This window comes from Sorex fumeus, unplaced genomic scaffold, assembly GCF_029834395.1.
Source record: "Sorex fumeus unplaced genomic scaffold, SorFum_2.1 ptg000122l, whole genome shotgun sequence".
NCBI classification, from domain to species: domain Eukaryota; kingdom Metazoa; phylum Chordata; class Mammalia; order Eulipotyphla; family Soricidae; genus Sorex; species Sorex fumeus.
The window spans coordinates 54,174,379-54,200,937 of record NW_026606179.1 but is presented as its reverse complement, the minus strand read 5'-3'; the positions used below and the strand labels follow the sequence as shown (position 1 = coordinate 54,200,937).

General features: G+C 48.5%; 1 protein-coding gene across 1 annotated transcript in view; it reads right to left on the bottom strand.

Annotated features, from left to right (window-relative positions):
- Window positions 1-26,559, bottom strand: part of HYDIN (HYDIN axonemal central pair apparatus protein) — a 281,658-nt gene that overhangs the window by 110,413 nt on the left and 144,686 nt on the right. The window contains exons 14-18 of the mRNA XM_056137053.1: window positions 20,160-20,395; window positions 16,968-17,068; window positions 15,661-15,796; window positions 13,202-13,369; window positions 12,321-12,473 (exon numbers count right to left, since the gene is read on the bottom strand). Of these exons, the coding sequence (XP_055993028.1) occupies window positions 12,321-12,473; window positions 13,202-13,369; window positions 15,661-15,796; window positions 16,968-17,068; window positions 20,160-20,395 (794 nt within the window). The remainder of the gene's footprint in view (window positions 1-12,320; window positions 12,474-13,201; window positions 13,370-15,660; window positions 15,797-16,967; window positions 17,069-20,159; window positions 20,396-26,559) is intronic.

Here is a 26,559-nt window from a genome sequence, read left to right as displayed (position 1 = left end):
TGGTGATTTTTCCTCTTGATGAAGCTTATTAATCAATGTTTGGCAGACAAGCCAGCTGCAGCATCTATCACAGAATCCAAGGACAAGGCACGTTCACATGCCAGCGACCGAGGAACTGAACTGTCCTTCCCTCAAGTCAGGTTCTCACTCACTGACCCCCCGTAGGTATCTCCGCTGCTTTGACTCTGAGGGGCGTCCTTTGTTTCTAAGTGGGGGCTTGGCCCATGTTACAATTGCTGTTATTAGCTGGCAAACTTGGCAAAAGAAGATATGGATGGCTGAGAAAGTGTTGGGCTATGGAGGACAATCAGTGACCTTCCCAAGTGCACATTCCACAGGACAGGAGAGAAGGGGAGGAGAAGGAGGGGGAGGAGAAGGCAGCGGAGGAGGAAGAGAGGGGGATTTACATCCTGGCTCTGACGCTTCCAGCTGGCAACGCAGGCCACGCCCCCAGCTATGGCTTCCATCTCAAGCTGTAAGACTCAAGTGTCACATGATATGATCCAGATGGAGCCTTGGTGTAGAGTTGTGAGGGTTAGATGAGGGAAACCTGTATGAAACTCAGGCGAAAGCGCGGGCGTAGGAAGCCCTCACAAGGTGACAGACATGTTCATCATTTTGCCAAAATCAGAAATGGGCCTGGACACATACCAGTACTCAGGAATGTAACAGACTCTAAAAGACAGGAGCTGAGAGAAAGAAGCAGCAGCTGAGGAGGCCTGGGGATGGGAAACACTCAGAGAAGGCCGGCAGGCAGTGGTTTCCCGGTCTACAGTGATCTTTTCCCGGTCATTCCATCAAACATGAATCCAGATGCCACTGAGGTGCAGGCGAGGTGACTTTCCCGAGAGTGCCTGCCTTCATCAGGTGAACACCAGGTCGGGGTCCGGGGAGAGAGATGCCCGTTGAGAGGAGCGAGAGAGGGGTCCCTGACAGGGCAACTGAGGGTGGTTCTCCAGCAGTTAAGAGCAGTCTCTGACTGAAGCTAAAGGAACAGGGGTCTTAGTTATTCCATCACACAAAACAAAGTGCCAGCACTGTGGGGGCCTGGGGGCGACCCTGTCCTACTCAAGCTCTTGGAAGGCTGAGGGAAGGGAAGGGACCTCGGCCCGCACCTTGACTTCAGCTTATTGACATCCCACGAAGAGAATCACGTCAGGCAGGCCTAGGCTTCTGACCGATGGAGACAGATCAGGCATTTGTGTTGTCTGAAGTCACTGTTTGGTAATTCATTGCACAGCCAGAAAGACACATTTATCTACTTGTTCCAAAGGTGACAAAAATGAGCCTCCCACCCAAACTCCAGCCCTGCATCTGCTTCTTCACGGTGTGGGGCCCAACAGTCAGAGGGCTGGTGTGTGCCCGTGGCCAAGGGCATCTCTGGTGGAGCAGAACGCTGTGCTCACTGGGCATGAGTGTGACCCCGGTCCCCGGGGGCTGTCCTGTCACGGATGACATTTGCTTTTTACCTGACAGGAAACCCCTCAGCCACTGCTCAGGCGGAGCTCAGCTCCCAGGGAGAAACAGCCGTTACAAGTTTCTTCTCGGCCGTTTAATACATGTCGGGACGGGAGCGAATGCTATTGTTTGCACCTGTCATTTCAACAATACGGAGAAGGAGCACTTCTCAGCCAGACCTCCCGTTCTCGGGGCTGCTGACTAGGAAGCCGGGGGAAAGAGCACCGTGTGCTCAGTTCAAAATGCCTCTGCTGTCAATAGAAATCCGTAAGAATTTCCTTCACGGGATGAGAGGTGGCACATCACCACTGGAACCAGCATTTCTACTATTATCTCAGCAGACGATCGATTCTTTGTGGCCCGAGAACAATGAGCGGCCCCGAGACCTTTCTGCTTCTCGTCTTTCAAATGGCATCTCCTGTCAGACGGTGCTCTTTCTTGGAGTGACTCATTTTTGCTGCTTAAAATAATGAACTGGAAACCAAGGAATGAAGCACAAAAGGAACAGGGCCGGGCTTTACCGGCGAGGCAGCGGGTGAGGCGGCATGAAAGGCAAGTGCTTCTGGGTCAGAGCCACTGGCGGTCACCCTGCTCTTCCGAGCCAGGAACCTCAGGCCCACCTTGTACCTTTGAATCTGTTTCCTCATCTGCCCCATGTGCTACTTAAGGGGGCAATCAAACGGCAATCAAGCTACACTCCATCTGCCTCAGGGTGGGCTTGGATCTTCTCTCCCCTTCCGAAGAAGCTATGGGTCTCCTCCCTTGGAAATTCCTCCAGCCCCCAAACTTCACAGGCGATTTCCAGGGGTCCTGGACCTCATACCTGGTGGCTACAGTGATACTTTTGGTGTCTTCAGTTAAGACAGGTTTGCCAATCAGATAGGTGCGTCTGATCTGGAGGATCTGTTCCAAATTCTGTAACAAAGGGCACCCGTGCCCACTTCTGAAGGCACTTCCGTGTCCAGCATGCGCCTGTGGCTCAGCTGCCGGAAACTCACCCTCCCCTCCCTGCCGTTCCAGACACATTCTTGCCATGGCTCCCGCCTTCCTTCTCATCCTTCAAGTCTCCATGGAAATGCTCTGGCCTGTGTAGAAACATCGATCACTTCCTCCCCTCTGCTATGATGCATATGTATCATTACACAGCACACTCCATACTGTAACTTCCATCTCCTGTTCTCCCTAAGAGTGGAAACTCAAGAAAGAAACCAATCTGGAGCAATTACAGACAGCACAATTAGGCTCTGCGGTGGGGAAGATGATCAAATATATTTATTGCTTAGTTAAAATAAGGAAATGTTTGGCATCACAAACATTTCAAAGAAATACAAATTTAAGTCATGAAACAACATTTTTTTTTTTATCACCTGCCAGATCTGGCAAAAACAAAACAAATGTTGGTAAGGGACTGGGAGAGGGTGGTGCTGTTCGGCACATTTGGGGCAGATGTAAATTGGGGCCCGTTTTCTGGGTGAGCATTTTTAAGATTGCATTTCTAGGATCTTTGGGGAAGGAAATAGTGAAGGACGAGAGCAGCAATTAGGCGGCGAGCACTGTTTACGGGGCTGAAACTGGGAAAGTCTATAAGTAGGGGATTAGTTAAATCAACTGTAGTGGAAATAAATGATGCAATAAAATCAGTCACCGAAAACAATGGGTGTAGAGAAGTTCTTTAATAATTCATACTAAAAGTGACTATACCGCAGTGCTGAGTGAAAAGAGTTGATGAAGAAAGAACATCGTGCCATGGGCGGCCCTGGAGAGGGTAGGGGTGCACACACACACACACACACACACACACACACACACACACGCACATACACACACACAGTGTCATTTCAGATGGAGACCCAACATTTAACTGTGATCACGGCACCAAGTAATTTCTTTCTCATCTTTATCTTCCTTTGTTTTGTAAGGATAATGTTATTTGTGGGGTAGAGCACAGTGGGTAGGGCGTTTGCCTTGCATGCAGCCAACCCGGCTGACCCGGGTTTAATTCCTCCACCCCTCTCGGAGAGCCCAGCAAGCTACTGAGAATATCTTGTCCACATGGTAAAGCTTGGCAAGCTACCCACGACGCATTCGATATGCCAAACACAGTAACAACAAGTCTCACAATGGAGACTTTACTGGGCCCGCTCGAGCAAATTGATGAACAACGGGAAGACAGTGCTACAGTGCTAATGTTATTTGTCTAACAAGATGATGCACAGTTGCTGAATAAAGCACTTATTCTAAAAGGACAGGGTCACTCTCTTTCTAACTCATTTCATTCTCTTTACACTCTTTGTTCAGATTCAATCCTGGTTTCTTTCTTTGAGACCTTTTCTTTAGGAGTAACCCATGTACACAGAGTGAATGCTAGGAGATTTGAGGGCAGAACATCTCTGCGGTGGCAGCCCCATACCCACTGATAAGGGTAGGTCAGGACTTCAGTTTTCTGTGCATCTTTCCATTTTTGTGACTCTGAAAGAAACATATTTGTGTGTATGCTTCCCCTCACATAATTATACTATACATTCTGTCTGGTGCCACAATTTAAGTAAATTTTATTTTAATGAAATATTCACATGTGCACAAGTTACAATGTTAATTGGTTCCAGAAAAGGCAGATAGTGAAGCTACCCCTTGACCCCCACCTTCACCATTATTCCCATTATTATCTAAATATCAATGAAGGTTTTTTGTTTACTTTTTTGGTGGGGAGGTGCCACGGATCACGTGGTGATGGGATTGAACTTGGGCCCTCATGCATGCCAGGTGTGCACTCTAGCTCAATTGTTTCAGCATTTTTTGTTGCTGGGCCACTCCTGGTGGTACTCAGGGGACACTGTGGTGCTGGGAACCCAGCCCGAGGCTCTGCATGGAAAGCCTGTGCCCCAGCCTTTTGGCCTTTGCTCTGGCCCTGCTTTGGCACTTTCTTTTGGAGTTTTCTTCAAATCTCCAAGTGGTCACTGCTATTTTTTCTCCTCCTCCTCCTCCTCCTCCTCCTCCTCCTCCTCCACTCTCCTATTCCCCCTTCTCCTCTCCTATTCCCCCTTCTCCCCCTCCCCCTCCTCCTCCTCCTCCTCCTCTTCCTCCACGCTCCCCTGGAGCTGTCTGTTCTGTGACCCCTGCAAGGACTGGCTGCAGGATGGGCCTGCAATGTGGCTGGTGTCCGGGACATACCCGTGGTACCACAGTGTGTTCCCTGAGTTCTTCCTCCTGTGTCTGAGCCCCTGCTTCCTGGGCCTCATGTCCTTCCTATTGTCGGGGAGCACGTTCTCCAGCACCTTCCTGAGCAAAGGTTCCTGGAGTGTAGATTTTTGGCGATCTTACATGCCTGGAATGTCCTTACTCTACCCCGGCAATTGATTAGTCACGATGGGCGGAATGATGAATTCAGATGATGAATTCAAGTTCAGGATTTATTTCCCTTCAGGACGTCCCTGTCCCCTCCCCCCCTCCCCCCCCAGTTATTGTCAAGAAATCTGATGCTGGCCTGGTTCCTAATTTTTTGTTTTTCACCATTAATTTTTTTCCTTTTCTATCTGAAAGTTCCTATAGTCTTTCATGGCCAGCGTTCTGGAACATAATGATAGTAAGCCTTGGCAATGGGCCCACGTCCATTCATAATGCAGCACATTTAATCAGGCGTCTCCATAAATTCCCCTCCTGGGTTCAGGATATATTCATTGAATTGCTTCTTGCATAATTTCTTCACCATCATTATCAAGTTTTGTTCTTTCTGGAACCATTTGTTTGGGTCTTAGAACTCCTGAACAAATCATCTCATTTTCTAAGCTTTCTTTCCTTATTGCTCTCCTAGATCTTTTTTTCTTGTCCATTTTTTGGTAGTTTATTTATTTTCTAAAATACTTATGAAAGTATTCGATTAAAAACTTTCATGTGTGATTAAACCTTGACTCCTATGAACTCATTTTTGTCATTAAAAATATCAGCCTGTTTTTGTTCACGGATACAAAGTTTTAATTTTTTATTTCCCTAAGATTATTAATTATCACTTTACTTTTATTTATTTATGGTCTCCAGGCCAGGAAAGTTTTGGCCAACCAGGCCAGAGGATCCATGCGAGGGCCGAGGAGGGGCAGTTGCAGAAGCCCTGCAGTAATGTGTCCAGGGGGCCATCGGGGCTGCTCCTGATACTCCTACTTGGTTGCATGAAAGACGCTGTGATGCAGGTTCCAACCCCCCCGCCCCTCCACTCCCCACTCCCATATACTCTTTTTCTGGCTCTGTGATTATTTTAAGCTTTCTTTTCACTGCATTGTCTCTGTTTCCTCCAGTCTTAGTTTTTATGTTTCTTTTCCTTATGGGTTGGAGTGCTAGCACAGCGGGGAGGGCGTTTGCCTTGCACGTGGCCCACGTGGCCGACCCGAGTTTGATTCCTCTGCCCCTCTCGGAGAGCCCGACCGAGAGTATATCGCCCGCACAGCAAAGCCTGGCAAGCTACCCGTGACGTATTCGATATGCCAAACACAGAAACAACAAGTCTCACGATGGAGACATTACTGGGCCTGCTCAAGCAAACTGATGAACAAACTGGAGGACAGTGACAGTGACAGTTTCTCAAGGGTTACAAGCTTTCTTGGTGGAACTTAGTAAATACTTAGATCTAAGAGTGACCTCTGTATGCTTGGGCTGACCACTGTCAGCCAAGGGTCACCAGGCAGATATCCAGCTATTCGTTTATGCCCACTTTTGCTCATAGCTGCAGGCGTCCAAAAAAGAATATGTCCATTTTCTCCTCATGTTCTAGAAATGGATGGAGAGAGAACTGGGATTCAAGCCCTGGGGGAAGGCTTGCTGCTGTTCTTACTTCTCGTCATGACCTGCTGCCCTCCATGTGCCTAGAAATTTAGCAGTTCTCTTAAACTATTTCCTCTGGCTGACTATATTCTTTGCACTTCAGCAGATTTATTATGCCCTGCCTAAATGTGGTTTTCCTTGTTATTTGTCTTGCTTTCCCCTCCTTGTGCCTTTTGAGATATGGATTGATGTCTCTGTCACAGTAGCTGCGGCTCCACTTTTGCTCTTATTCTCTGATCTTCATCCCTCTTTCCGTGACTAATCTGTTTTTTTCTGTTTTATTTTTATTTCATTTAGAGTAGTTCCTTCTGATTTACTTTGGCCCACCATCACTTCTTCGTCCACATCTAATTGAGAATGTCTATTGAGTTCTGAATTCCAATTGTAATTATTTTGAGGTCTCTACTTTCCATTTGTTCTCCTTTATAGTTTCCAGATCTCTACCAAATTTCTAAATCTTGACTTCTATTCTCTTGATCAGTTTGTAGTTTTTGATTAGGTTGCCTCTTATCTCATTGTATGCTGTTATTTTAAAGAAAATTATGGATGCTGTATAAGAAAATTATAGAGACATGTTGAAACTAAGAGTTCTTTCTTTTTTTCTCCAATACATGTTTCTGGGAACTATCTGGGGTTGGGCGAGGGAGGAGGCTGTTATGTATATATTTTTGGGGGGATGGGCACACCTGATACTACTCGGGGGTTACTCCTTGCTCTGCACTCAGGAATTACCCCTGGTGGTGCTTGGGGGATCATATGGGATGTCAGGGATTGAACCCAGGTCAGTCATGTGCAAGCTGAGCACCCTACATGCTGTACTATTGCTCTGGTCCTGTTATGGATCTTTTTTATTCAAGCAGAGATTTCAGTGATCTGGAACGAGAGTCTCTTCTGGTTTTCCTTTGTTCCCAGGGGTAGTCTCAGAGAGTCCTCACCAAGACTGGTCGTTTCCCCAAAACCTGTTCTTCAGTGCTTTTCTTCTAGACTGGCGAGTTTTCTGAAAGTCGGTTTCAGTTTTTCGATCTCTTGTGGGACTATCCAGGAAAAGCAACCACAGGTGAAACTTCCATTTCTTCTGGATTGTCACTGGCGCCATTGCCCCCTCATCCCCTCAAACTCAACTCACATTGTCTCGTGTTATATCCAGCGCTTCTACTTTTTCTTACAGGACATCTTGCTCAGCTCCTATTGGCCTAGTATTTGCCTTCCATCTTGATGTCCCTATTTGTGGGGAAAATCTGAACAATTTTAAGTCTGGCTAAACTTGACTGTGTGGGGTAGGCAGGAATACATAGCTTATATTACTTTCAAGTCATATGCCTCAGCAATCTACGTTGAATCTTTGAGCAGGAACCATAATGTTCTTTCTAAATTTTAAACCTTCATTCTCTGCTATTTAATGTGTGCACCTCTTCTTTGTCAAATAAAAACCTGTTTTTTCCCACCATTCTGATGAGTGTACATTTGCATGTGGCTGTACACGAACACATGACATCCTCTAGTTCTATCCATGTTGTTGCAAATTGGATGGCTTTGTTCTTTCTTAGAGCTGCATAGCATTTCATTGTGTATAGTATTCCATTGTGTAGATATATATACACTACAACCTCTTGATCCATACATCTGTACTTGAATATTTGAGTAATATTTCCCTATTTGTAAGGAAAATCTGAACAATTTTAAGACTGGCTAAATTAGACTGTATGGGGGAGACGGGGATATGTAGCTTACATTACATGTAAGTTGATACATTACTTTGGTTAGTTGATAATGACAACAAAAGCCACTTCCTACAGTGATTTGGTGCCTTGGTCACTTTGGGCTGCTATAATACAACAGTGGAGTCTGGTGTTTTATAAGCAACAGACATTTATTTTCTGTAGTCCTGGAGATGAAAGAGGATGAAAGAGATGTTACTGGGGCCTGCTCGAGGCAATCGACGAATAAAAGGATGATGAAATGAAATGAGTCCTGGAGAATGAAAGGCAGAGAGGACAGTGTCCACACAGCTGGTCATGAGGGCCCTCTTCTAGTGCAGCCAGATGTTTTTCTTAGTTTCTCTGGAACTGGCTGAGAGGGTGCAAGAGGGTGCAAGAGGTGTCTGGGTTTCCTCCATGAGGCCACTAACGCTATTCGTGAGGGCTTGGCTCTCCCTGAAGGAAGGACCTGCCAAGAGCCCACTGCCCTGTGTACACGCTGGGGTTGGGATTTCAATGGAAGGATTTGAGGGAGACACAGATATTCAGTCCAGAATGGGTGGGCTGACATTGATGTTTGTCAGGGAAAAGGCACAACACTTGGAGGGGAGGGAAGATGGGGCCTGAAATCAGGATTATATCAAAATTGATCCAGATAAAGGAAGATCAAGCTTAACTGTCTGCTGTGGTGACAAGTACTAACTATAAAAATGAAAGATAATTAGAAAAAACAGTGCTCTAAAGCCAGTTTTAAAAGCTGAGACAGACTGAATAAAGATATAAAGACTTGAGAACCATGCGGGAAAGCAACAAATATGGATCTTTTATTTCCTGCATCACAGTCTGACAACAGAGGTCCCCAATCCCCTCCTCTCCTTTGGTTTATATTCAAACCAATCACACCCAGTAGCTCTGCCATTCTAAATCCAGGGAGGTCGCTGGCCCACCAGGAGCTTTCCTCTTCTTCTGGTTGGTCATCAATATGACCTGTGAGATTCTGTCTTCTGGATTTTGCATTTTCTAGCAGAAGCCTGGTTGGAACCAGGCTCTGCCACTCAGAGGATGTGGCAATTCTCTCCACCCATTGCATGGCACATGACAACAGCATTTTCTTCCAGAGTTGTACGGAATGAAACCCCACAGGCACTGTGGCGGAGAGTTAGACACAAAGAGACCTTAGCCACCACAAACGTCTTCAGATCATCATTATCAAAGTTCTGAGTCTGCTTCTAGATGCTGGGAATTCAAAGCACAGAAAACAGGCCACCAGAAAGTACCTAAGCATCTATAATAGAAGTGGGGTCCACACTGACGACTTGGGATCTGAAGAGCCCGGCAAGCCAGATAGTTTCCTGACACCTCGTCACTGGGTGTGGCTCTGCCACGGGGAGGAGGCCCAGAGTCCAGCTTCTATGTGAGCGCCACCATGGCTCCCGAGCAGACCGCAGGGCCGAAGGCACGGGGGAGGTTTCTGGGCCTGCCAAGTGCCCAGGCGGCCCTGAACTCTGCACACAAGTCCTCAAGGCCTGGGACTCCAGCTCTGAGCAAGAGCTAAAGGTTTCAGAAACTTCCACACAGTCCTGAATGATGCATTTCCTCCACCTGCAAGGGGCACCAAGGCAGAGGAGACGTATACCTTCGGAGACCCCACAGCACTGCCCTCATTCCTGTTGTCACCCGCAGGTAGGAGCGGAGCCTGGCACCCAGACCTGGGGCCTTTTTGTGCTCCGCTCTTACCTTCTGCCTTTCCTCCCTTTACTTCCTCTGGATGCCTCTGGCTGGAATCCTTCTGCTTTAATTCGAATGAAGCCAGCCTGTTGGAACCTCTGGGGTTGGGGGCGCTGCTTTACATTCAGGATACAGAGATTTTAATGAAGCCAAAATAAATGATCTTGACTGCTTCTTCACTCCCTGTACTCCCCACTCCCAGAGACTTGCCTTTGATAGAAAGCCCTGGTCCAGGGGTGTGAGAGCACTGACTTCCGAGAAACTCACATCTGCTCCAGTGTCCTTCTTCCCAGCCTGGGCTTCCGGCAGCCCCCCTCCTGCTGACAGAAAACTGATGTTTCTGGTTAAGGGTGAATCAAAGCCCAAGGCTGGCCTGGGGTGTGCAGCTGCAGCCAAGGCTGACAGATGGTGGAAAGCAGGGCACATCTGGGGCTGACATTTCCTGCCAGCCAGAAAGGGAGCTGCCCCTGCTATCCACTTTTGCAGCAGCAGCAGTGACTGTCCAGACTCAGTGTTGTCGACTGGGGAACAGAAGGGGTGGTGTCCTTGCACTTGTTCTGAGTCAGCTGGAAGCAACCTGCACGGACCACCTTGGGCACGGGGCTCTCGGCTTCAATGGAAACTGCAATTAGCCAGAGACACTGTGTCCATTCTTAGTCATTTCTCTGAGGATGTGCATATGAATGGTGTGTCCATGTCTTCCCATAGCAGCTAACTTCCAAGTGGAATTCCATTTGTACAGTATTAACACACACAGTATGTACTAAGCTATCCCATCCAATGTCCCAACTGACACGTGAAAGGGGTTTCATGTGCACCTGTGAGAACTACAGCTGCACCTGTGAGAACTACAGACTTTCACACGTGAAGGACAAACAACTCCAGAAATGCAGCTTTCCTAAAGAGAGTGGAGTGGAGTTTGACGGCAGAACTCTGCTGTAATGCATGCTTGGTCCCTTAAGATGGTGTTAAGGATCCAAGGAATGGAATCATGAAGCCCTTGTGGAAAAGAACTTCAGTTTAACAATCAGTTGGATCACTAAATATGCTCACTTTATTCACCCTCACTCCCATAACTCACAGCTCCCCAAGTTGGAGATGTCCGAGGACAAGGGGAATAAGAGCGATTGGCTGCTGTGTTGGCGCCAAGTGCTGTGTTGGCTCCTGTGGGGAGCGCCCAGCTCCTGCCTCTGGAAGCACAGGCCTTCCATACCCACATCTTGCTGCTCTGGGCTGCATCTTTCTCTTCTCCTGCCGGTCTGCCCACTTGCAAGCAGACAGGAAGCCGTGTCTCCCCACCAAGACCCCACGCTGCCCACCAGGGCACAGACCAGTGATGCCTCTTTCTTTAAACACTATTCAACAGTATTCTTTGCACAAGACACCCAAGGTCCTGTGTCCAAAATGTAAGTTAAGTGACAAATGAGCCTGAAATGAATGCTGATCATAGCAAGCGGGGCTTAGGGGGAACTTACTGACAGCCATCACTAACCCACAGAAAATCACATCCCACTCTTGCCCATGGTGGTTTTTAAAGAATTAAAAACATGTGATGTTTTTCAGCCATGCAGAACCAATGCTGAAACTGGATATTGGTCCTCACTCAATGCCAAATGCATTGGTAATAGGAGGATGGTTCTACTTTCGAAACCTTTTTTTTGGGGGGGGGTCACACAATGATGCACAGGATTTACTCCTGCTCTGCACTCAGGAACTACTCCTGGCACTGCTCGGGGACCATACGGGATGCTGGGAATCGAACCTGGGTCGGCTACGTGCAAGGCAAATGCTCTACCCACTGTACTATCACTCCAGCCCCTACTTTCGAAACTTTAGTTTGAAAAACTATGTCTAAAATCAAGACTACTTGGGTTTCAATTGTACAACTATCAAACACCCATCCACAACTGTATCTCATGGTGTTTCACTAACAAAAAAGTTTGGAGAATGGGCATTGGTGGAGGGATGGGTACTGGATCATTGTATAACTGAAACCCAAGCACAAAAATCTGTAAGTCTACAACTGTACATCATGGTGTTTCACTAATAAAAATTTAAAAAAAATCAAGACTACTTCCAAGTACTGGATTAAAAATCCCCAAATTCAGCAAATGTCAAACCTAACCAAACACTCTATTATTTCTATTAGTATATATTGAAAACAGAGCGAATAGGAGACTAGCGATCTAAAACATCATGATAAATATATAGGAATTACACAGATTCGTGTCTGGATTTGTTTTATGGCTTTTTGCTGCTATATTTTCTATTTTTCCACAAATACTCTCTTGAAATATTCACAGATCCTTATAATCTATTAAAATATTGCTATATGGAAAAGAGCGTCAATGAATCTATAGACACGGAGAAAGTAGTGTCTGGAGGCGGGTCAGAGTTAGGTAGACTCACTGCATCTTGTCCGGGATCACAGTCTATGCATTTAACTGCCTGATTACCAAACAACACACACACCATGTCTCTCAGTGAAGAATAAGGTTCTGATAAAGCAGAACTGGGGTGGGAAAGATGGGCGGATGCACTGACCCGGGGGTCAGCCACAAATACAGAAGATGTCAGGAAGATGCTGGCCAAGCCAAGTTTCGCCATGCCAGCCCCGCTCCTTACCATGTATGCCCGGAACAGGGCGGGGATGAACGACTGGTTGCTCAGGTTGAGGACCTTGGAAAAGTTCTGCAGGACGTAGATGCTCCCAAAATCAAGTTCCAGGGGATGCACGTAGATAACGGGGCCTTCTCCGATGCTCCTTACCTTGCAAATCTGCACCCACACGGGAGAAAGGACAGAGCAGTGACTGGCGTTGTGTCCTTGACTGAAACAGACACTTCCAGATGGCCTTCCTTCCAGGGCAGGGTCAGAAGCAGGCCTACGGGAAGCAGCAGTCTCTGCCCCTGGGCTCCGAGTTCTGTGGGACCCAGGGATGCTGTCTGGGTAAGCTCTGAGACTGTTCCGGGGACGTGCCCCTAAGTGAGCCTCACCTCGCTCTGATGGTCAATCAGGGTCCAGAGTGACCTGTGACCTGCTCAGGCCACCCGGACTTCATCCTGTGCCATACTCAGTCCGGGAGCAAGGCTGGTGATTCCCAGGCCATGAACCGGATAGGTCCCATTCTGCTGCCAGCCAGCAGTGTGACAGAGCTGGCCCTGGACGCTGACTGGCCCGTGAACTCTGCCTGTCCCTGTGACCTTGGTGGGACCCTACATGCCCAAGGCAGGGCCTTTTACCATCCTTCTAGCCCTGTACTCCACAAGCTGCACCCTTCGAGCCTGCTGCATGGGTCTTACCAGCGTCCAGGTGGTGGGACAGAGACCCTGAAAGGCACCTAGGATGCTACTTCCAGATGGAGTGGTGGGTGGGGCCCCAGAGAACTTGAGCCCCCGCCATGGTGGTGCCGAGTGGAGACGTCAGCCCCGAGCTCAGCATTCAGGAGACAGGTGACCACCAGCATGAGGAGGGTTTGTGCTGCAGTTCTGAAAACTGGCTCTTACCATTGGGGGGTCTTGGCTCCCAAAGGTGGAGATGCTCACGAGAGAACAGTGCTCCCCCCTGATCTGGGTCTCCAGAGACAGCGGTATGTGGATGGTGCTGTGGGCCTGGATGATCCCGCAGGGACTGGGACTGGAGAGCAGCATGGCTGGAGGCGAGCCTTGGGGTGCCTGTGGGGAGAGCAGGCAGCCGCATAAGCCCACACGAAAAGCAGACGGGGTGAGCATTCCAAACAAGAGCCATCCCAAGTCCAGGAAGGAGACGACTCTGCAGGTCGAAGGCTTGGTGGGACCTCCGCCACGACATGCTCCTCTGAGCACTGAGCTGGAGGTAGCCTCCAAGATCCCAAACCAAAAAAATTTTTTTAAAAGAATGAAATGTGTCATGGTCTGAGGAAGTAAATGGAGGTAAGCAACCCGACTTAGCCTAAGGGTTACGTGGGATCTATCTGAGTCCCAAAGTCAAAGTATACACCCTGAAAGATGCAGAAGTGAGCTGCTGGCAATGGGGGTTCATTCCAGACCACCTTCCTGCACCCAACGCTGTCCCGCCTGGCCCCCACTCCTCAGCCCTTCATGCTCCACCAGCAGAGGCTGCTGAGTCCCAAACACAGGGGGTTTCCACTCCTTTCTTCCCACCTCTTCTGGGAATGCCCACTCCCTGTCACCTGCATCTACCCTGGCCCCCAGGGCAGCCCAGAGCCAGGATTTACCCTCTGTCACTCTCCAAGACAAGTGGCGTCTGTCCATCTCCCCAGGAGCTGTGACCTTTGGACAGGACTGGGCCTCCCTCAACGCATACCTGCCTCTGTCTGCACACATGCTCAGAGCATGCTCTCCATGGGGAAGGAGAAAGGCAAGAGAAGAGAGCAGGAAGGAGGGCAGGAAGGCGGGCAGGAAGGCAGGAAGGCAGGAAGCATGAAAGGCTTGAAGGAAGCCAGGCAGGCAGGAAGGCAGGGTGTCAGCCAGTGCTCGCCAGTGTATGTAGCTCAGAAGCCTGTTCTGAAGAGGTACAGGTTCTTGTGCAACAATGACAATAGTAAATGGAACGAGGACCTTCCATAGCAACAAGCCTGGGTGAGTCAAGGCAACACAGTAGAGCCACTGCTGCTAGAGAGTGCTGGCAGCTGGTGCCTGCTGCCAGGCGCCTACAATTGACCTGGTCTGGTCTAGGCGGTCTCCTGGAGCCACACTGTGGGGAGAGGGGAACACAGATTCCATCTTCATATAGTCTGTTCATCACGACGTCTCTGCACTCATTGGTTTGTTTGGCTTTTGGGTCCCACCCAGCAGAGATCAGAGAAGAGCTTAGGGATCAACCCTGGTGAGGCTTGGGGACCATGTGGGGTGCCGGTGACCAAGGGCCCTTCCCATTGGACTACTGCCCTGGCTCTTCATCTTGCTTTCTTAAACCACGGCATGAAAATGTTCTGCCTCTTGCTCCTAGGGGCCCGTGGCTCCCCTTCAGTTCTCAGCTGAAGGGTGAGTACCTACAGCCTTGGGCCACCTCCCCAGCAGGGCTGTGCAAAAGCCGCAGGCTTAGCTCAGTGATCCTGGGCTGTCCATGTGTGCATGGACTGGCGTGTCAGAGCTGGAGAACAGTCATGTGGGCTCCAACTGGAGGGACTGCTTGTGTCAGAGCAGCCCAACGAACGACCCTATTTCCTTCCCAGGGTGCCAGCAGGAGCACTGAGGAGCCCCGCATTGCTGGGGTCAGTGGGGCTCTGGTCAGACCCAGATGCTGCCAACTCGCTGGGCCCCTTTCCCACACAGCGGTATTTGGGGGGCTTAGCCTCCCTTCCCTTTAGATCAAAGGCAAGATCCTGGGGATATTCGCAAAGCACCCCCACCCCGCCCTAGCCACTCTCTCACCTCCGCCCCCACGAGTGACAGAGGAAGGTCTCAGGGCTCTGGCTTCTGAAAGATTGCACTTCCTGCTTCAGGCTCCAGCTGAAGAAAGGCCAAGAAAGGTGCGGGCCCTCCCCTGGGCAGGCCTCACAGCACCCGGGAGGTGGCCCGAGGCTAGGGCACTTACCTGGGCAGGTTCACAGTACTTACTGAGTACTTACCTGGGCAGTACTTACCTGGGCAGTACTTACCTGGGCAGTACTTACCTGGGCAGTAAGTACTCAGTACTTACTCAGTACTTACCTGGGCAGTACTTACCTGGGCAGTAAGTACTCAGTACTTACTCAGTACTTACTCAGTACTTACCTGGGCAGTAAGTACTTACCTGGGCAGTACTTACCTGGGCAATAAGTACTCAGTACTTACTGAGTACTTACCTGAGCAGGCTCACAGTACTTACTGAGCACTTACCTGGGCAGGCTCACAGAGGCGGCCCGAGGCCAGGGCACCCACTGGACAGGCCTCACTGTATCCAGGAGGCGGCCTAAGGCCAGGGCACTTACCTGGGCAGGCCTCACAGTACCCAGGAGGTGGCCCGAGGCCAGGGCACCCACCTGCAGCAGCATCTTGTAGGCCCCTGGCAGGTGGCTCTTGTTGGACAGTGCAACGGTCTTCTCATACGGGTACTTCAGGAAGCAGTGCCCGAAGTTCACCTCCGAGTTCACCAGTTCCAGGGTGGGCACGATACACCTGCCCAGAGGAGTCCATTACGGAAGTGCAAAGGCTTGGGGGGGCACCCCAAGATTCTGTCACTGTTTTGCCCAATGACAAAGCAATAATTTTACTGGAGAGCGGGGAGCTTGTCTACAAGGGGAACACACGGCGTCCAAACAAAATGCATTCGTCACTGTCACCACACAGTTTCCCTCTAATAACCACATTAATCATTTTCAAATCTTCTCCCCTGTCACTCCTCCCCCCGGCCCACTGTCACCACTTTTTAATGGAAACTGGACGGGAAGCAGAACTCCTGGAACTGCGCAGTCTTGGCGGGCGCGGACTAACATCTCCTGTGCTTTTGGATTCAGCCTTCCCTGGGCGAGGGGCTGGTGCCAGCAGGCTGGTGGGGAGGGGAGGGCTCTATCCCATGGCACACAGGGCTGTCACGGGGTTCAGAGGCTGCCGCAGAAGTAAAGGCGCTGATTCTAACCCCCGTACCCGCAACTGCCTGGTGGGCACCAAGTCCGAGATTCCCCAGGGCTGCAGGAGGAGGGGAGAGAGCCGGGAGCCATATGTGGGCTGTAGTTTGAGGCTGCCCTGCCTGTGCATGTCAGCCCGAGGGCAAGCCTGTCCAGAGCACGGTCAAAGAGAGCATCACCAAACATCACCTGGGCACTACTGTCCCTGCCATGGTGCTGAGTGTTGCACAGGTAATGGGGGTAGGGTGGGTCCTGAGATATTATCCACTCCTGGAGTGGGGCTCTGGCAGCATGGCAGGGGGCTGGCCCATGGAGGAGGGCAGTAGGTAGTACTGCCATGTGGCTGATGGGAAGAACTAGGTCAGGAGCGAGCTCTGGAGCGACTCTCACACCGAGACTCTCCCTGCCGAGGTCATGACGTGAGGAAGATTCCTGACCCCAAAGTTGAGGAGCGGGAGAGCAAAGGAAGCCCAGCCCCAATGTTTGTCCTGCTTGAGCCTCCTTAGCCACATACTGGCGTCAAGTCCCCTGAGAGCACTGTTCTCCTGAACCCCTTGCCCCTTGTCCCTCTCCCTTTTCTCCTCATCACTGTTTTCTAAGCTTTGGCCATTTGCATAGCACATTCAGCGTCCCTGGCATGAAAAGGGACCCAATCTAGTATGGAGTGGCTGTGGGCCTCCCCGAGGGGTCCTGGGGAGCCCTACAGAGGGTGCAGGCGATACCTTGCTGTAACTAGAAGCGCCAGCACTTCCTCTCCGATGCCCTCCACGTCCACCACCAGGGCCAGCTCGTATTTCTGCACAGTGTTGGAGCATAAGGTCACCTGGATGGAGAAAGGGGAGCCCCATCAGCAGTCTGAGGCCTGGCTGTCAGGCTGTGCTGTGTGGGGGTGAAAGCGCCGGCAGAACCGCCCTGTCCCACACTGAGGGGGTGATAAGAGGGTGCTCAGGGGGTCTGAGCTTCTGCAATTTGAACCGAAGAGTTGTGTTTCAGGGTCCGAGCATGCTGGGGTTTTTCAAAGGTGAGGTTAGAAAATAAGTAGCCTTTAGTGTAAGAGGTTTGCTCACTTCGTGAGGGTCAAAGCCAGGAAGCCAAAGGATCTCTGAATGGGGGAAGGACCCAGGAGAAGGCGCTGTAGCAAACCAACTTTGATCACTGCAGCTTCAGCTCTACCCTATGCCTCTGTGCTATAGAAATGAAGGAAATTCAATATACCAATAAACCACTACGGCTAAGTTTCTCTTACAGCAAAATAAATGACCATAACCATGCCAATTCCAGAAAAGAGCACAGGAAATCAATTAGTCCTTAAAAAAAATCAAAATCTTTATCCTGGATCCAAGATGCACCATGAGAACAAAAAATAGGAAACTCCAAGGACAAGACTTGGACAGAAGTTTGCTCTGTGATTGATGGTTTCTGCTTCAGTGTCACACCCAGCAGTACCCAGGGGCTGCTTTAGGGTCACACCCAGCAGTACCTAGGGGCTACTCCTAGTGCAGTACCTGGGGCTCACCCCACAGCTCCCTCCAGAGGCAGAAAACCCCAGGGCCCTGACCCTGCCTTTTGATTTGCTGCTGAAAACTACATTTAGGCTTTCAATTTTTTTGTTATAATTTTTAATTGCTTGAACATGATTTGGAATGAAAAAGTTATTTGTAAATCTAGAAAACAGCTTCTGGCATAGAATGACTTTCTATAATAATTCATTAACCAGGTGCTAATTACAACTTTTTGGTTGCAGGGGGACTCACTGGGTACAGATTTGGACCCATCTGGACTGACCCAGTTGCTGGTCTTAGTAGGAGGGAAAAATGAGCCTGGGAGAAAACTTCTCCAGGTATAAGGGAAAATTAAAGTGAAGGTGGGGCACTGATTTGGAAGGAAACATGCTTATTTTTTTTGAGGAAAGCAGCTGCCTCAGCTGCAGAGACTCCTGGGTAGGACTCAAACCCTTTTCTATGCCCCTGAGTTACGGGTAGATGGCAGAAAATATATATGCAGCTGGGTTGAAGGCTGTTTGCATGCTCGCTTCTGGTCTTTCTGTACTAAATTAGTGAAACAAAAGAAATAAACAGGAAAGTTAAATAACATGTAATCTGAGCAATACCAATTGGCAAACAAATACATTGCAATAGCATTTCTCCCTGGGAAGTCAGTTAGGAACTCCTTTGGGCAGAAGAATTGTGACACGGTGTCTGACCTCGCCAGGCTTGTGAGGATGTTCTTGGAGGAGTCATACCACCCCCCAAACATACACACCACCCGAAAAAACTCAGGAGTCGAAAGGGACACTCCTTCACTGTTGGTGGGAATGTCGACTGGTTCAGCCCTTCTAGAAAACAGTATGGACGATTCTCAAAAAATTAGAAATTGAGCTCCCATTTGACCCAGCAATACCACTCCTGGGAATATATCCCAGAGAGGCAAAAATGTATAGTCGAAGTGACATTTGCACTTGTTTGTTCATTGCAGCGCTCTTTACAATAGCCAGAAACTGGAAGAAACCTGAATGCCCAAGAACAGATGACTGGTTAAAGAAACTTTGGTACATCTACACAATGGTGTACTATGTAGCTGTTAGAAAAGATAAAGTCATGAAATTTACATACAAGTGGTACAACATGGAAAGTATCATGCTAAGCGAAATGAGTCAGAAAGAGAGGGATAGACATAGAAAGAGTGCATTCATCTGGGGGACATAAAGTAACAAAATATGAGATTAATACCCAAGAATAGCTGAGATCAGCACCAGGAGGATTACTCCATAGCTTAGTGGCCAGTCGGGCATTCTAGAGGAAAGGGCAGCTCAGATAGAGAAGGGAACACCAAATAAAGGGTGTTTGGAGGATCCTCCCAGGAGGGGAGATGCATGTCGAAAGTGGACTATGGACTGAACATGTTTGCCACTCAATGTCTCTTTTGCAGACCACAACACCCAAAAGGAGAGAGAGAACACACAGGGGATTGTCCTGCCACAGAGGCAGGGGGGATGGGGGGATAGGGGTGGGGGGATATTATCCATGGTGGTGGAAAATGGGCACTGGTGGAGGGATGGGTATCTGATCATTGTATAATCAAACTCAAGCACAAAAAATTGTAAATCTACAACTGTACCTCATGGTGTTTCACTAATTAAAAAAAAAATTAAAAAAAAAAGCTCAGGAGTCATCAATTCAAGGCTAGATACCATGAGGCATTTAAACGAGATCTGGGACATGAAATTATAGCTGATTTAAATATTCGAAGATAATAACTAATGAGAAAATTATCAATAGTCATGGAGTCTCATCTGATTTCTTCCCTGAAAGTATAAAATCACATCAAATTAGCAGTCTTTGATGTTGCTAGCCTAATTGGAGAAGTGAATGTGAAGAAAACCTTTCTCATTTAGTCCTGAACAATTCGTACTGAAGTCTCTGTACGTTGTGCAGGGAGCCGGGGCCCCAAACTGAGAGCATGGCCGGGAGTCTCATGACAGCATCTCCAGGAAGCCTAGATGTAGCTTTAAAAAGCCAAGTAAATCATCTTGCAAAAATTTTGGATTTTATTTGAGCAAATGATTGGAATCTGAAGCACTTAATTAACAATGGTCTACGGAGTCCTTTTCTATTGCAAATAACAGAAGCAAGTCCTGTTTCTACTTTGACATGTGCACAGCCGTGTAGGGTGGAGGTTTTACTTTGTCAGGCCCAGTGTTTCGGCCGATGCAAGGTGAAATCTAGGCTATAGTGTCATTCTTTTGCACATCACAGGTGTGCCCTGCCTTTGTGGCCACAGTGGCTCATTTGTCCACGTAACTCAGAGGACACCCCCGCCTCCCATGGTGCTGGGGAAGAGTGCCCCTTAGTGATGCCCCTAGTTACTGGGGAGTTCAGCTGCGTGGCTGTGTGTGTGAATGCTAGGCAGCTTACCCGGATGGCAGTGAATCCTTGGGGGCGAATGGTGCCACTGTCAGGGGTGATGGTGAATTCTTTTGGCTTCGTTGTGGGTTTGGCTTCCTCGTTCCAAGACAGTCCTCCTTGGTCTGGATTCTTCTCACAAGCAGAGAAGCTGCTATGGTCAACACCGTCCCCAGGAATGCGCAGTTTGAAGGTCATTGAGACCAAAGAGGTATTATTAAGGGAACATATCAAAGTACGCGGGAACCCTGGAACACAAAATACGAGGTGAGAACCAGAAACCCTACAGCTGTCTCTCAGTAACCGGCACCTCCTGAGCCACGCCCACCTTCCTAGCTCAAGGGTCACTGTGGTCCTCACTACTGGCTCAACTCCACTCCTCCTTGGTCACTGTTTCCTGCTGGCTCATAGGTTGGCTAACACATCTCCCTCCCTTCATCCATGCATTCGTTTATTCAGTGAATATATATTGTGCATCTCCATGCTGCAAAAACCAGAATGAACAATCTCACCATCCTCCAGAGGGGGTCTCTCTGCTGAGCAGTCTTCCAGATATAGAGTTAGCATAAAATTTTTGCAAATAAATACATATTTCCCCCTATTCATAACTGTGCTTGCTCTTTTTAGATGTGTGTGTGTGTGTGTGTGTGTGTGTGTGCGCACATGCGCACATCTGTGGTGGGGGGCTGTCTGCAGTGTGACCTAGAACCTGCTGATGCATTGCATAACTCAGCCTGTGCTCCCAGACTGGCAACACAAAATCAAATCCTAGCCTTTTTCCCAGTCTTTGAAGCAGCCAGAGGCCACTCCACCAGCTTTTATCTCTGCTAAGCAAAGTAGCACTTTAGCACTGTCCTCCCGTTGTTCATAGATTTGCCCAAGCGGGCACCAGTAACGTCTCCATTGTGAGACTTGTTACTGTTTTTGGCATATCAAATACACCATGGGGAGCTTGCCAGGCTCTGCCACATGGGCGGGATACTCTCGGTAGCTTGCCAGGCTCTCCGAGAGGGACGGAGGAATCAAACCCAGGTCAGCCGCATGAAAGACAAACACCCTAACTGCTGTGCTATCACTCCGCCCACTTTGCTAGGCAAAGTGGTGTTTCCTATTCTTTCTTCCTCACTTTTCAATTCACTGAGGTCATGTTCTTTCCTCACAGAAGTGACTCCTCCTTGCCTGACAAACAATAAACTAAGCACTGATTTTGGATTTGCAAGGTGGCCATTGTATCTGTTGTCACTTTCAGAACACAAATGATGGATTGACAAGCATGTACGTGAGAACACCTATGTTCATCTCCACGACTGCCAGGACTCTATTCGGGCCCTTCTGCCAGCATGTTGGTCCTATGCAGTGACCATCACTGGAGCTACCGTGCACCGCTAGGCTTCTCTCCCTGATCTGAGCCTGTGTGCAAAGACATGGACTGCTGGAGGAGGCACGGAGTGTGTCTGATAATGAGCCCATACATGCCAATCGACTTTGGTGAGCTTTTGTGAGAAAAGAGTGTCAGGCTAAATGTGCCCTCAGGGATATTCTGAGAATCCCACAGGAAAAGCTGGAAAGTTGCGTCTATAATCATGTAGTTCATTTTAACTTTTCTGAATTTGTCCAACAATAACTCTTGAAACTTATTTCACCTGAGCATTTATGAACCAAATGATTTTTTTCACATAAGTTGTGTTATGGAGTGGATTCCAATTCCAAATCATTCGGATTCCTATAGGATATTAGTTTATTGAAGACTAAAGGTCACTGTCTGTCACTGTCCTCCTGTTATTCATTGATTTGCTCGAGCGGGCCCAGTAATGTCTCCATTTTGAGACTTCTTGTTACTGTGTTTGGCATATTGAATATGTCACAAGTAGCTTGCCAGGCTTTGCTGTGCAGGCGAGATACTCTTGGTAGCTTGCCGGGCTCTCTGAGAGGGGCGGAGGAATCGAACCCAGCTCGGCCGGGCTGGCTGCACATAAGGCAAATGCCCTACTGCTGTGCTATTGCTCCATTAATATGAATGTAATTCCTATATTTTGGGTTGTAACAAATTCTAATACACATTTTTGGGGGTTTTATGGCCACATGTAGCAGTACTCAGGGCTTACTCCTGGCTCTGCACTCAGAGATCACTCGTGGCAGTGCTCAGGACACCGTATGGGGTGCCAGGGATTGAACCCAGGTCAGTCACATGCAAGGCAAATGCACGACCTGCTGCACTGTTGTTCCAGCTCCATAATATCTTATTTTTTAATTGAATCACAATGAGATACAGTTACAAAGTTGTTCATGATGGAGTTTCAGTCATATAATGTTCCAACACCTGTTCCTTCACCAGAATATACTATTTTAAGAAGGAACACACTCAGTGGTGTTCAGGGATTATTTCTGCCTCTGCTTAGGAGTGACCCCTGGTGGTGCTTGGAGGGTCAGGTTGTTAGGGATGGAATTGGGATCAGCTTGCAAGGCAAGTGCCTTAACCCTTTGTCTCTCTCTGTCTCCCACCATTCCCCTCATACTATTCTACTATATGCAGACAGAATACCTAATACAAATACTATCTAAAGTTGTGCCTAAATGCAAGTATTTCAGAGTATAAACCTCTATTCCCCTCCTTTAGCATCTGGTACACAAAGTCCAAAATTTATATGTCTGTTCTTGGAATAGTTAAGATAAGCTTGAATAAAATGCCTCAAAGATTTACAGAGGTATATTCATACTTCTCCCAGGGCTTCGTGATTTCAAACACAATGTTCTCAGGAGATTTTATTCTCATTCAATATGTACATTTCCACCTGATCCACAAAATATCCTAGAAGATTTCTTAAAGAAGGTAGAATCAAATTACCTTAAGGCTGCAAAACTGTCTTTTCTACCCTGACAAAAGGTCGCGAGTGCTTTGTATGTAATAAGTTCTCTTTAGGAAGGAACAGTCTTGGGCCAGGAGGGATTAAGTTGACTCAGCAATACCAAACAACAAGAACTAAACAACAGTTGACAGGCTTTGGGGGATTCATAGAGTTTTTAAAACAACGGCTTCCTAATTTTTCTAGTACAATAAAAAATTTTTCACAAAGTGAAAGAAAATGTATTGTCAGATCAGTGAGCCCCTAAACAGATGGCACTGTTGTAGTTCACAGAATAACTCAGAATAAGTAAAGTAAGTAGGAGCGATAGCACAGCGGGTAGGGCGTTCGCCTTACACGCGGCCAACATGGCCGACCCGAGTTCGATTCCTCCGCCCCTCTCGGAGAGCCCGGCAAGCTACCGAGAGTATTCGATATGCCAGACACAGTAACAACTCAGAATATGGAAGAGAAAAACACACACAGCAATCCACTGGGGGCAATACAAACTAGCCTCAGACAAAGAAAACAAATATTGTCTAAAACTGCACTTCTCCGTGTGCTTCAAAGGTCTTCCTGTCCCTGGGGCACCAACTATGTGTGTGAACACACCAATTTAGGATCTTGGGTCCCTCCATGGAATATTCGCGAGAACTCCCAAGTCAGGGCTGGTGGCACAGACTTCTCCTGTTGTCGGGGTGTGACTGGGTCACAGTAACAGTCCAGGAAAACTGTACACTGGGACATGGGCCTGAAAGGGCCTGAGCAGGAATTACAGTTCGAAAGGGCTTGTGATTGGGTATAAATCCGTTCCATTTGTGTCCCAATGCCCAGCCTCTCGGAGAGCCCAGCAAGCTACCGAGAGTATCGTGCCCACATGGCAAAGCCTGGCAAGCTCCCCATGACATATTTGATATGCCAAACACAGTAACAACAAGTCTCACAATGGAGACGTTACTGGTGCACACTCGAGCAAATCCATGAACAGTGACAGTGACAGCTCAGCCATTACTAAGGAACTGTACTCAGCATTCCCACATCTCCCACAGGTAGGAAGTGCGCTAACAAACCCCACATGATGCTGGCCACCGGGTCACCAACTTCACCACACACCATACTTGGGAAGAGCAGACTACACAGATGGGATTATTGGATTATTGGTCTGTTTTGACTGATCCAATCCCGATCCTCTGGAGCTCTTAAGTGAAAAGTTTCACATTTAATTATATTGGTTGGGAACTCAGAGAGAATTCACTGCACAGAACAACAGGGCTTGGGGGACCATTCAGAGGGTCGGAGTGCATGCTCTGTATGAGTGTGCCCGGGGTTTCATCCCCAGCACGGAAACGCCCCTGAACACCAGCTGGAAATTGCTCCCTGCCACCTTAGCCAAAACCACCTCCTCTCCGAGCCAAGGAACGTGGCCTCTCCATCACCTCCAACAGACACCTCTTCAGGAAGGGGCTTTTGTACTGACACTGGGATGATTTTACTAACTTAGAGTTACTTGACATAACCCTCCCTTCTACAAGAGTTTCTGCAAAACTTGGTCAACTCCACACGATGTGTGTGTCAGTCTGGAATCAGAAAAAAAATCCCTGGCTTACTCCTAGAAAGTTAACTTCTCTTTCATAGCTCTGTTTGATGGTGGGTGGGGGGAAAACACAGCTGGTGTTCAGGGACCTTTTGTGGGTCTGTGACCAGGGCCCACCCCTGGTGGTGCTCAGGGACCCCTAAGTGGTGCTGGGATTGGAATCAGTGTTGTGGGTGCAGCCTCATGCTAGGGAAGCACATTCACCTTTGGACTATTTTTCTGCCCCCCCCCCCCACCAATAATAATCTTTGTTTCTCTGTCTCATCAAAACCCCACTTGCATATGAGAATGAAGCTCGAGCGGGCCCAGTAACATTGTGAGACTTGTTACTGTGTTTGGCATATCGAATACGTCACAGGGAGCTTGCCAGGCTTTGCTGTGTGGGCGAAATACTCTCGGTAGCTTGCCAGGCTCTCCGAGAGGGGCAGAGGAATCAAACCAGGGTCGGCCATGTTGGCTGCATGCAAGGCGAACGCCCTACCCGCTGTGCTATCGCTCCAGCCGGATAGCACAGAGGGTAGGGCGTTTGCCTTGCATGCAGGCTGACCTGGGTTCGATTCCTCCACCCCTCTCGGAGAGCTCGGCAAGCTACCCATGGCATATTCTATGTTCCAAACAAAGTAACAAGTCTCATGATGGAGACGTTACCGGGCCCGCTCAAGCAAATTGATGAACAACGAGAGGACAGTGACAGTGACTTACATATGTGGGGCAATAAATGAAAGTTTCAATGACCAAGGACTGTGTTTCTAGATCTACCTAGAGAGACAGTGGAGTCAGGAGAACTCCCGTTTAGAACTGGGCAGTGGGGGTGTATGTGAGAGTGTGTGTGTGTGTGCGTGTGTGCGAATGCGCGTGCGTGTACATGCATGCAGTAATTTGAAAATATTAACACAAAATATTTAGAATCAGTTTGAAAGTATCACTGAACGGCCCCTAACTCCAGCCATTACGGTGTAGAGAACCCATAAGCACAGCCACTTCAATTCACAGGTCCAGCTGGGTTTCAAAGTCAACAGCCGTAGTTTCCCAGTTGGTAAATTTTGGCTGTTATTGCCAATACATCCTGCCCCACTTCAGAGAAGATGAAGGCTTTCACTGACAAGCCAAAACAAAAGGCAGCTTGGGGTTTGAAGGAAGACTTGGGGATATGTTTCCTGATCTTGAGGATTCTCAGCGCATCCAGGGCCCCATTGCGCAGGCTAAACACGGACCGAGCGTGCACTCTCTGGAGGGGGTGGGCGAAGCCTTGGGTCTATCCGGTCCCACTACCCTGAGAACGTGGGCTGCTCTTACTTAGCCAAAAGCCCTAGAGGATTTTGATCTTCCTTCGACGGGGTCTGCCTGTCACTCAAACATCTCTGAGGAAGTTAGTTGTAAACAGTTCTCCAGCCATTTTCAGACATTGTATAAAATATGGACAATCATCCTATAATTATGTCATTTGGGTCTATTTATATAAATTTTCCTAAAGTGTGTTCCTCATCCAATATATTGCATATGGGGGGCACTGTGCAAATAAATGAGTTCTAAATAAAACTGCTGTAACCCCCTCCACCAAATATTAAAGCAACTAGCAAATGTTATTATGAACTAGTTTTTTTTTTTTCACTTGGGAGGGAGAGGTCTGGGCGACACCCTGTGATATTCAGCACTTACTCCTGGCTCTGCACTCAGGAATCACTCCTGGAAGTGCTCAGGGGACCATATGGGATGCTGGGGATTGAACCTGGGTCTGCTGGCCGTGTGCAAGGCAAGTACTTTACCCACTATACTATCTCTCCAGTCCCTAAATCAGTAGTCTGTCACTGTCACTGTCACTGTCCTCCTGTTGTTCATTGATTTGCTCAAGCGGGCCCAGTAACATCTCAATCATGAGACTTATTGTTACTGTGTTTGGCATGTTGAATACATCACAGGTAGCTTGTCAGGCTTTGCCATGCGGGCGAGATACTCTAGGTAGCTTCTCGGGCTC